At 42.9% G+C, this 12489-nt stretch overlaps 1 protein-coding gene across 5 annotated transcripts in view; it reads left to right on the forward strand.

Annotated features, from left to right (window-relative positions):
• The window catches only part of BACH2 (BTB domain and CNC homolog 2), a 524461-nt gene extending 517742 nt beyond the window's left edge, over positions 1-6719 (forward strand). For all 5 annotated transcript variants that reach the window (XM_007530629.2, XM_060205487.1, XM_060205488.1 and 2 more), the window contains one exon: positions 4604-6719. In XM_007530629.2, the coding sequence (XP_007530691.1) occupies positions 4604-5086 (483 nt within the window). In that variant the 3' untranslated portion in view covers positions 5087-6719. The remainder of the gene's footprint in view (positions 1-4603) is intronic.
• Positions 6720-12489: the final 5770 nt, after the last annotated feature.

Below are 12489 nucleotides of genomic sequence, written 5' to 3' on the forward strand. Positions count from 1 at the left end.
GGAAAGGAAAGGGAACAGAAACACCTGCAGCCTTGCTTCACCACTAGTGAAGCTTTCCCCCTGCAGGTGGGGACCTGGGACTTGAACCTGGGTCATTGTGTACTATAATGTGAGCATTTAACCAGGTGTGCCATTGTCTGGCCCCCTAAAATGAATATTTTTTATTATTTATTTTCCCTTTTGTTGCCCTAGTTTTTTATTGTTGTTGTTGATGTCGTCGTTGTTGGATAGGACAGAGAGAAATGGAGAGAGGAAGGGAAGACAGAGGGGGAGAGAAAGATAGACACCTGCAGACCTGCTTCACCGCCTGTGAAGTGACTCCCCTGCAGGTGGGGAGCCAGGACTCAGAACTCGGATCCTTAGGCCGGTCCTTGCCCTTCCTGCCACCTGTGCTTAACCCTGGCACTTCCCACCACCTGTGCTTAAGCCTGTGCTTCCCTCTGTGCTACCGCCAGAACCCCTAAAATGAATATTTTAAAATACTTATTTGGGGGAGTCGGGTGATAGTGCAGCAGGTTAAGCACACATGGCACATAGCACAAAGACTGGAGGGAGGATACCGGTCGAGCTTCCTGGCTCCCCACCTTCAGGCAGGTCACTTCACAGGCGGTGAAGCAGGTCTGCAGGTGTCTTATCTTTCTCTCTCCCTCTCTGTCTTCCCCTCCTCTCTCCATTTCTCTCTGTCCTATCTAACAAGGACGACATAACAACAACAACAATAACTACAACAACAATAAAAAAAACAAAAAGGGAAAAAAGATATAAAAAAAGATTTAAAAAAATTTTTTTAAAAAGACTTATTTGGGAATCGGGTGGTAGTGCAGCGGGTTAAGCGCAGGTGGCGTGAAGCGCAAGGACCAGTGTAAGGATCCCAGTTCAAGCACTCAGCTCCCCACCTGCAGGGGTGTCGATCACAAGCGGTGAAGCAGGTCTGCAGGTGTCTTTCTCTCCCCCTTTCTGTCTTCCCCTCCCCTCTCCATTTCTTTCTGTCCTATCCAACAACATCAATATCAGTAACAACAACAATAAGACAAGGACAACAAAAGGGAATAAATAAATAAAAATTTTTAAATACTTATTTATTGGGGCCGGGCAGTGGTGCAGCAGGTTAAGCGCACATGGCACAAAGCACAAGGACGGGTGTAAGGATTCCAGTTCCAGCCCCTGGGACCCCACCTGCAGGTGGGTCACTTCACAAGCGGTAGAGCATGTCTTCAGGCGTCTTTCTTTCTCTCCTCTTCTCTGACTTCCCCTCCTCTCTCGACTTCTCTCTGTCCTATCCAACAACAACAATAGCAATGACAACAATAACAATAATAACAAGGGCAAAAAAAATGGGAAAAAATAGCTTCCAGGAGTATTGGATTAGTAGTGCAGGCACGGAGCCCCAGTGATAACCCTGGAGGCAAGAAAAAAAAGACTTATTTATTTATTAGTGCAAGGGAGAGAAGGATACAGAGAACCAGAGCATCACTCTAGCACATGCAATACTGAGGATCAAACTCTGGACCCCAATGCTTTATTGACTACTTGAACCACCTCCCAAACTACCCAATAGGGGCCATTCTTGGTGGTTTGCATTCTATGGACAAATGTGTAACATGTCCTCACCATTGTAGTATCAGCGAGCATAGTTTCATTGCCCTAAAAAGTCTCTGTGCCCCTCATATCCATGCCTGCCTCTCTGAAGCCTAAAAACCATTCATCTTTTACTGGCTCCATTGTTCTGCACTTTTTCTAGGGTGTCATATAGTTGGACTTGGGAGAATACTTTCAGCTTTCAAAAATGACAACCTAGAATCTGGGTGGTGGTGCACCTGGTTACTCAACCATGTTACCATACACAAGGACCCAGGTTTAAGCCCATAGTCCCAGGTGAAGCAGTGCTGCAAATGTCTCTTTTTCTCTATTATATTTGTCCTATCAAATAAAAGAAAGTGGGGGGGAGGAAAAATGGCTAGCAGAAGATGTGGATTTATCATGCAGGCATTGTGTCCAATGGATAACCTGAAACAAACAAAATAATGATAATAATAATAATAAGGCAACCTAATGCATTTGGGGGAGATTTCTAGCTATAAGATGAGGCACTTCTTCTTCTTCTAGCGTTTGCCCTTCTTCCGTAGCCAGTCAACAGCGTCAGGTTGAGCCTGATGTAAAGTTTCGAGACCTCCTTTGAATCTGGAGAGGTGGCAGTCGTTGACTATGTGGGTCATAGTCTGTCTGGAGCCGCAGGGGCAGTTCGGGTTGTCTCTGGCTCCCCAGCGGTGGAACATAGCGGCGCACCGGCCATGGCCTGTTCGATAGCGATTGAGGAGGACCCAGTCATAACGTGCTAGGTCAAAGCCGGGTTGACGCTTACAGGGGTCTGTGATAAGGTGTTTGTTCTTTACCTCAGCTGACTGCCAACTCTGTTTCCAAGAGTCTGAAACAGAGAAGTTCAGTGTAGGCATAGGGGACCAGATTGGGTGACAAGATGTCAAGCGTTGGACAGGGTGGGCGAAGATATCCACGTATATTGGCACTGAGAGGTTTCCATTTTGATTTCTGCAAGCTCCAAATTCCAAAAAACTAAAACCTCAACTCCCTGCAGTTTTCTCATTGGTAGGGGATTTTCTGACTCACATGGGAGGGCCCCCAAGAGGTATGAGAGGATACCAGGGGAAGGTGACAGGGTCAGAGGTATATCTAGATGAAAGACTTGACAGAAGTTTGTGTTCAGTTTCCCTAGATACATATTATTCTATCTGTAGTTTAAAAAGCAAATGGGGGTTAGCATAATGGTTATACAAAAAGACTTTTGTGTCTGAGGCTCCAAAATCTCAGCTTCAATCCCCACACCACCAGAAGCCAGAGCTAAGCAATGCTCTCTGGATTCTGAAGATGAGTTCTGAAATTGGGGCAACTTGGAACGTTCCTACTCATGACCACAGAATGTGAGCTCAGATCTACAGGGATGCAGAGGTCACATAGGCTCCTAAGATGAATATGGGCCCCAGTTCACATCAAATCGATGGGGTTTACAGTCAACAATATTTATACATCTTTCCCATATTTGGGAGCTACTCTTTTCCCTAATCCAGCTTTCTGGTCCTTTTTCCAGCCATGATATCATCTCCTTAGACAATAACTTGGATCCATCTGCATATCAGATGTCAGGCTCAGAAAAAAAAAAAAAAAACTAGTATAGTCATAGGCCCTTTGGAATATAATTAAAAAAGGCCTACTAACTATTTGCAAAACGGAGACCCCCAAATCTTCATATGCACTATTATAGCACATTCTAGTTCATGATTAGTCAACAATTTGTTTGGCTTTATATTTGTTTGGTATGCTTCTAAATTCTGCTTATAAGACCTTCTGTTTTGATCATCACATTAGGTTCGATTGTATTACTTATGATGTGGTCTGTTTACATAATCACTGTTTTACCCTGTCTGCAGGGTATTGCTTTAATCCCCACTGATTAGATGGAAGCTTTCTATGTTCTGTTCATGCTCTTTTTTTGCTCCGCCCCCTCTCCTAGTCATTTCCTTTCCCTTGTCACTTCTGGTGAAGAGATGCATAAAAGGCAATGTATCTGGTTAATAAATGAGATACTGCTTCCCAGCTCAGCCATGAGTCCCTGGTTGTCTGTCTCCCGCCCACGAAGCTAGACCAACAAATGGTGCCCAAACAGGGACTGGCAATATGTTAACTCTTTTTTTCAGCCACCAGTTCCCAGATGCTATCATGATGCCAACCAGCCTTCCCTAGGCAGATGACCCCACCAATGTATCCTGAATATATATACACCTTTCCCCAGAGCCACATCCCACTACGAAAAGAGAGAGGGATGCTGGGAGTATGGATCAACCTGCCAACACCCATGTTCAGTAAGGAACCAATTACAGAAGCCAGACCTTCCACCTTCTGCACCCCATAATGACCCTGGGTCCATACTCCCAGAGGGTTAAAGAATAGGAAAGCAATCAGGGGAGGGGATGGGAAACAGAGTTCTGGTGGTGGGAATTGTGTAGAATTGTCCCCCTCTTACCCTGTGGTTTTTTTGTCAGTGTTTCCGTTTTATAAATAACAATTTTTAAACACACACACACACAAAGGTGGGGGGGTTAGGTGATTGTATACCAGGAAGAGCACATGCCATGAGAAAGGACCCAGATTCAAGCCCCCAGCCCCCACCTGAAAGGAGGGAAGCTTCATGACTAATGAAGCAGTGCTGCAGATATCTCTCTCTCCCACCCCCCACTCCCATCTCTCACTCTCTATTTAAAAGAAAATGGTCACCAAGAACAGTGGGGCTGTGTAGTTACTGAGCCCCAGCTATAACCCTGATGCAAAAAAAAAAAATTAATAGCAACCAGTGGTCTGTGAGGTGGCACAATGGACTCTCAAGCATGAGGCCTGAGTTCAGTCCCCAACAACACATGTATCAGAGTAATAATCTGACCTTCTCTTTTATCAATAAATATTAAAAAGAAGAAAACTTTTTAAAATAAAAATAAAATAGCAGCCCAAAGTGGAAAAATAACCCAAAACAAGATTTTGTGCCTCTCTCCAGTTAAAGTTTCATCCAGCTTTCTCTTCTTTTTCTCTTCCCCAGGTGTGTGAAAAAGAGAAACTGTTGTCTGAGCGGAATCAACTGAAAGCCTGCATGGGGGAACTGTTGGACAACTTCTCCTGCCTTTCCCAGGAAGTCTGCCGAGATATCCAGAGCCCTGAGCAGATCCAGGCCCTGCATCGGTACTGCCCTGTTCTCAGACCCCTAGCTCTCTCCACATCCTCCAGTATTAACCCCACACCCCTGGGCCTTGAGCAGAATCTTGCTGCCTCTCAATGTGCAGCAGAAGAGAGTGTGCCCTGTTGCCTGGAGCAGGGTGCAGTCCCCCCAGGGCCTCCTTGGATCCCCACGACCACCTCAGAGAATTGTACTTCTGCAAGGAAGCTTGAAGGCACTGATCCGGGAAGCTTTCCAGATAGAGGCCCTCCTCTGGAACCCAGGAGCCAAACAGTGACCGTGGACTTCTGCCAAGAAATGACTGATAAGTGTACAACTGACGAACAGCCCAGGAAGGACTATACCTAGTATGTCAGCCTGCCTCCAACTCCCACACCCTTCACTCACCCAGGTGTTCTTCAGTTGGCTTGTGGCCTGTTCATCTGTTGTCTGGAAGAACCTATAAGGAATTTGGTGCACACTACAATGGTCTTAGCAGCAATACTGTTTCTTAGTAGTCCCTCCTTTCTCAGGCAGGAGTGATAAATAGTTACCTTCACAATGGTGCTACCCCTTGCTCAGGCAAGGAAAGACAACAGTGATACCACACTGTCTGTCTGTGGGTTAACTTCAGTCTTAACAGGGATAGACTATAACACCTCTAGGACCCAACCACGGATTTTTTTTTCTCAGTGGCCCATGTCACAAACCTATCTCAGGAATTTCTTCTGAATGTTCAATTTTTTTCATTGAAGACAGCTTCTATACACATCAAAGTTTTATAGCTAGACTGTACATATTATATATAATATATATATAAATATATATATATCCATATGCAAAAGTCCTGCATGCCTCGATTTTCTCATCCTGAAACTGGAAGCTTCATTTCTAAACAGGTTTCAACATTCCTCCTCTTTTGTCATTGATGCTCGAACTAGTTTGATAACTGTTAACATGATCATCTTTCTTGCTCCACAGTTCAATTTCAATTTGTACTTATTTATGGACAGAATTCAATGTTAGAAGCTTTTTTTTAAAGGTTTTATTTCAGACTTTTTTTTTTTGGTTGGTTGGTTTGGCTTGGGCACTGTCAGATGGTGTCATTTGAGTATTATGGGTTTGTTATTTTTCTTGCAGATACTGTACAGTCATGGTCAACTTTACCACTTGCACTGAGTTTTGGGTCAAACCTATTTTCATAAATGAAGTTGTAACTTCAGTATAACTCAAGTATACTGTATATTCTTTACTTTCAGTTTAAAAGGAAAAAAGTAAAACATTTTAGCTAATTAAAAAGCACTCAGGTGATAATTATGTAAGAAAAACAATCTTGCCAAATAATGAATTCATCCTAGGATGTGTAGACAATAATCTGCTTGAATATTTTTATATTTCACCTCCTCCCCACCCTTCCCTAGGCAAGGTTTAAATGTAGATAAGAGTTCAGAGTCAGTGCTGGGGTGGTCAGATTCCTAAGTGTGGAGAGAGTTTGGACATCTCACTCAAAAGTGCATCAAAACAGCAGGAATGTATCATGTTCTACCAGAACTCAACAAGCATTGACTCCTAGAAAGTAAGTAAATAAGAACTGTCTTTTCACCCAGGGTGAAAAAGGCATTTTATCAGTCCTCTGCTTGCTCTGGGAAGTATAGTGAAGTAGCAGCTTCTCTTCTGATGGACTTGGTTGATTAGCCACCTAAGTTTGCTACCCAGAAATGGACTCTACACAAGGCCGGACTCCCAAAACATCTTGCAGAGGGCATTTAAACGCTGCCTCTAGGCACCCTCCCAAATTAGCTTAGTTCATCCAGTTAGGAGAGGGGTAAGACTGAACTCTGTCCCCATGCAGGCTAAAAGCATTTCTTTCTCCCTTCCTTGCAAATGCTTTGAGTTGAATTTTGAGGTCTTTCCTGCCAGCCAGTCTGTTGTCCAAAGGCCTATTCCATTCTGAGGCTGTGGACAGCCCTCCCAGCAAACCCACCACCACCACCTACACACACACACAACACACACACATACACACACACACACACACACACACACACACACACACACACAACCTACCCTCACCCGAGGATACTTCTCTTGCTGCAACACTGGTTGGCTTCCAGTCCACAGAGAGCAGCTTTCCTTGGCTCTGGAGGCATGTCAGCCCCTGGCCATGTTTACAGAAAGGTGTGCAGACTGCATCCAGGAGGAGGGATCAGCTCCCTGCCTTCAGCAGGCTCTCCAGCCTGGCTGTGGAAGAGTCCCCAAAGGTTTGATGTGGGGTGGGGTGGTGGGCAGTGGGGACTAGATTGTTGACTTCAATTTCTTTATTTGTGCCATTGTTTGGACAATATTAAAGCTGCATGTAAAAGAGGAAATTAGTATACAATGTAGGCAAAAAAAAGTGAAATCATAGTAACCTACATTTTAGTATTATTAACTTTTTTCTGTACAAATACTAGCGCTAAGTGTTTAAGTATGTATGAATGCCAGAAATTTGTTGGTTCATGCAGTAGGTTTTTGTTTGTTTGTTTAAGAAAAGCTTTTCTTTTAAAATAGTTCCACTTTTAAAACCTGCCTCTGGATGTTTTGGGTTGGTTGGTTTTCTCGTGTGTGTGCATGTGTATTTGTGTGTGTGTGCGTGTGCAAGAGCGTGCAAGTGCACTCAATTCTTACCTGAGGAATATTTTTAATAAAGCTCTATGTCAAGAGCTGCCATTTTCATTATGGTTATTGAAATTATCTTGGCCTAGTAAAAGGTTCTGTGCTTCACCATGAGGTTTGCCTTTGTGGATAACTGGTGATGGCTAGAATCTAAACTCAATGTGAATCATGCGATACATCACAGGTTTTACAGCCAACAGCGTTTTGTTTCCCAGTTCTCTTGTTGCCTTTATCTTAAGTGACTGCCTCTTCTAAAAAAGAGGGAAGAGGAGGAGAAGAAGAAAAAATAAAAAAGGAAGGGGAATTTTGCCTGCTCAACCAGGTGCAAACCAGCTTGTTGGCATGATTTGTCCTGGTAACAACTCACGTGCAGCTGGTAGTCTTGACCACATTCCGTCAACCTCTTCATTTCTGTCTGCACAGATCTGCATAGCAGACCTTTCTGACAGGGAGGGGGTCTCCTCTTTTTTTAAATCTCTACCCTAACATAGCCCACATTCTCCTCCTGTCACCAGCCCCCACCACCGCTCCTTGCTTCTTCTTCCTCTTCCCCAACCAACCACCTGTCATAGGAGCTGGTTAAAAGCACTACTTGGAGAAATTTTTCCATCCTTTTGAAGTTTTTAAGGAGTCATCATTATTTTATTCACTGTCCACCATGAACATCAGCTGGCTTTGTGCAGTTGTCTCTGTGTCTTTGACTGCTCTGAACCACATGTTTGTCAAGATCAGTTCTGGGTGAATGCAAAGGACTATATTCTATCTCAGGACTATATTCCAAATTGCTTCAAGTGAGATTTTAAAAACTAACCTGGCTCCTTTTCTGGGAATCTTTAGTCAAACCCCATGCCATGTTCCTCCAGCATGCTGACATCTTGATTTTATTTTTAGGGGTTATTTATTAGAAAAGAGAGAGAGAGAGAGAGGACTTTGTATGGATGGGCTGTCTAGAAAGACCCTGGTCACAAGTTTCCAAATGGCTGGGGTAGCTCAGTATGGGTTGTGGCCCTTTGACTCATCATCATCACCTGACTCTAGTCCTCCCCTTTCATCTGCCTTCCTTCTGCTGGTGTTTCCCTGACAACCTCACCTCATTCAGGTTGGGCAGACTTTGGGCAGGTGAGTGCTTTGCTCTATGTGTCTGTCTTTCTGCATTATCTGGGGGTGCCTTGAATACAATAGAGCTTCATTAGTGTGCTGATTCTGGAACAAAACCATTGCAAGTAGCAATGATGAGAGTAAAAGAGCTAGAAATGTTAGGAGGCAACCCTGCCACTTCCCTCTCAATGACTCAGGCGTCAGAGTTGATGCTGCAGTAGTAGAAAAGGTTATTTTGTGTATTACACAAGTAATTTATTACTTGTCTCACTAAAGGGATGCTGCTTTTAAAATGCATTATAATTGTGAATTTAATCCTTGGAATGCTTTCCCCAGAAAGGAAAAAAAGTTGGTGGTTGGGATGCCAGGTACCATTCACTGCTCCTTAAGAAGGAGGGTAGGAACCAACTCCAGGGCTTGCATGAGAGGGTGGCTGAAAGTCAAGTGGACTTGGTGTGACATTCCAGATTGTTGTCCAGAGGCCTAAACTACTATGCTTTCTCTGCTAAGATTTCCTGGTAGCCATTAAAGAAGGAAGATATGGACATTAGAAGCCTCTTCAGAAGGCACCAAGTCCTGCCCTCCGTGAGCTGTTCTTCAGCCTATAAAGTAGCATAATCTTCTCAAAAAAAAAAAAATTACAAGTAAACACCTGCACAGCTCTTCCAAATCCTTAGTGTGTCTCCCCAGTTCCAGACATCAACACTTCCCTTTAAACAAGTTGCTGTTTGATAAGTGACTTCAAATCACTCCTCCCCTGCTTCCAGTTGAGGAAGAATGATGGGGTCAGAAGGGAGCAAGAATCAAAATTTATCCTCAACTCAACTCATTGTACATAGACTAAGGATAACAACTTTTTTAAAGAGTGAAACAGTTTGTTGTATCCTGACTTTGTTCTCAAAAACCAAGGCTTGCACTGTAGGGTAGTGGCTGTCAACCTGTGGTACAATGCCCTGTGTGGAGTTGGTATGTGTGCAGGAAGTCTGTGTGCATGGAGGCATTCCATGTTCAAGCTACATGTTTATGACACTGCCCAAGCTATATAATGCCCAGGCATCAACAACTGATGCTGTAGAATAGACCACATTTGTATACAAAGAGTGTATGCAGATAGTACTTGTACAAAGAAAAGACCTATCATGGCAGATGGAGGATAAATTATTCAGCTACCGGTGCAAAAACATTTCTTGCAAAGAAAAAAAGAAGTGTATAGTATTTTCCCACACTCCACCCTGGAAGTGATATTTATAGCAAATGCAGATCAGTACATTTGAATTGTCATAGGAACAGGATGTTGCCATTGTGTGATGAATGCCCACTTAGTTGCAGAGGCCCCACTTCCCTTAGATTTCATGTGGTGATTGTGGTATGTGCATTTCACTCTCAAGCAATGGATATATTCTTTAACTTTTCATTTCCATTCCAATTTCTTGACCTCAGCTCAAAGAGTGGCCCTCCTTAGAAGCGGAAGTGCACCCAGGCTATCATTTCAGGTAGACCCACATTTCAGTGCCAAAGGCTCCCAGGAGCATGATAGGACGTGTTATCGGGAGAAAGTGAAGGGCCATGGACAAAGCAAGTTTTTATGTTCCCCCCCCAAGCCTTCTACTGAAACACATCTCGAGGCAGAGGGTGTCCTCCACTTGAGTCCTAACCATGTGGAGTCAGCACCAGGATGCAGCGTCCATGCTAATGCAGACTTGCCACTTGTAATGAGTATGCAAGAAGTTTGCTGTAGCATTTGAGAGCTACAGGTGCTGGTTAGACCTGGTGAGCCATTCAAGACAAGCTCCACCTTCGTGTGTGAGGCCAAAAGGGACTGTGACATTTGTTCCAGAACCAGTCTGATGCAAGTGCACCTCTAATATATGCCTTACAAACTCCAGAGGCCATATTCAAAACAGGGTCTTCTCAGTGTATGCAAGGGGCTACAAGCCCCTCCTTTCTTCTTCCCCAGGTTGAACAATACGGACAGTTTTCACACATATCTACCTGTATAACCCTCTGTACCTCTCATAACTGGTCAACGACTGTAACAGGTTACATCAGGTGTTTTTCTACATACTTTTTACACAGATTCTATGCGATTAATGTAACTTAATTCAATGCATCATTTTGTTGTATTAGTTCTTAGGCTTGTCTTTTTTTTTTTTTTTCCCTAAGTGATTGTGGTTTTCCTTGTGATTTTTATTGTAAAGATGAAATGGCTGTTGATGCTTATTCTCTGTAACTAAGAATTTTTACCTTTTGGGGGAAAAAAGCATTGCTATGAACTAATGAATTGAAACTTCATTTACTCAATGTAAATACACTATTGTGCAAAAAGATTTTTTTCACTCAATTGAATTGCTAGTGTTAACTGAAGTTTGTCTAGACACCATTTCTGTTGATGAAATAAAGACATCATTATGGACTGTAAACTGAAATTTTCTCTGCCTCTGATCCCTGTATTACAGATTTAAAAGCCAGAAGCCTCAGGAAACCTTTTCTCTTAGAGAGGCTGTGTATCTCAATCTAATTTGAACCCTTAACTGCTACCTGATTAATCTTATTAGAAAGCTAAAAACAATTCAGCAATGTTCATGTTATAAATATGAATTTTTTTAATTCATGGCTAGAGCTCATTTGGGTAGAGCACATACATGCCTTATCAAACTGGAGTCCCAGTTTGAACCCCAGCACCACATGGAAGATATCATGGAACTAGAAAAAGCTCTTGTGCCATGGTGTCTCTTCCTCTTTTTCCGGCTCTCTATCTGAATATAAAATTGTGACCCAAAAGTGGTGAGATCTTTCTTCAGAATGAAAGAATATTTTTACATGCTATGTATACATCAGACAAAAGGCCAATAACCAAAATACATAAAGAACTCAGCAAGTTCAGCAAAATAAATATATATGGAGGTGGAGAGAGAGAATGGACATGGACAGACTCTTCACCAAAGAAGAGATTTAAATAGTCATGAAAAAATGTTCAGGGAGTAGGGCGGTAGCGCAGTGGGTTAAGCGCACATGGCGCAAAGCACAAGGACCAGCATGAGAACCCTAGTTCGAGCCCCCAGCTCCCCACCTGCAGGGGAGTCACTTCACAGTGAAGCAGGTCTGCAGGTGCCTATCTTTCTCTCCTCCTCTCTGTCTTCCCCTCCTATCTCCATTTCTCTCTGTCCTATCCAAAAATAATGACATCAATAACAACAACAATAACTACAAGAATAAAACATCAAGGGCAACAAAAAGGAAATAAATAAATATTAAAAAATAATAAAAGAAAAGAAAATTTTTAAAAAAAGAAAAAGAAAAAATGCTCAAAAGTTACTGATGATCAGAGAAATGCAAATAAAAACATCAGTGAAATCACACTTTATACCTGTGAGAATATTATGCATTAGAAAGACAGAAACGGGCCGGGCAGTGGCACACCTGATTGAGCAGACACATTACCTTGTGCAAGGACGGGTTCAAACCCATTCCCCATCTGCGGGGGGAGCTTCATGAGCAGCAAAGCAGTGTTGCAGGTGTCTCTCTCTCTCTCTCTCTCTCTCTCTCTCTCCCTCTTATTTACCCCTTACCTCTATTTTTTTCCCCAGAGTACTGCTCAGCTCTGGCTTATGGTGGTACAGGGGATAGAACCTGGGGTTTAGGAGCATCAGGGATGAGAGTCTCTTTACATAGCCATTATGCTATCTTACCCCCACCCTCCCTTACCTCTCTATTTCTGTCTATATCCAATATATATATATATATGAAAATATAGTTTTAAAACACTTAAAAAATGAAAGGCTGGGAGATAGCACAATCTTTATGCAGGTGACTTTCATGCCTGAAACTGAGCTCCCAGATTTAATCCCCAGCACTACCATAAATCAGAGCCAGCAGTGCTCTGAGAAAAAAGAGAGGGAAAGGAAGGAAGGAAGGAAGGAAGGAAGAAAGAGAAAGAAAGAAAGAAAGAAAGAAAGAAAGAAAGAAAGAAAGGGAAAGAAAGAAAGAAAGAAAGAAAGAAAGAAAGAAAGAAAGAGGAA

Source organism: Erinaceus europaeus, chromosome 13 (assembly GCF_950295315.1).
Source record: "Erinaceus europaeus chromosome 13, mEriEur2.1, whole genome shotgun sequence".
In the NCBI taxonomy this organism is placed as follows: Eukaryota; Metazoa; Chordata; class Mammalia; order Eulipotyphla; family Erinaceidae; genus Erinaceus; species Erinaceus europaeus.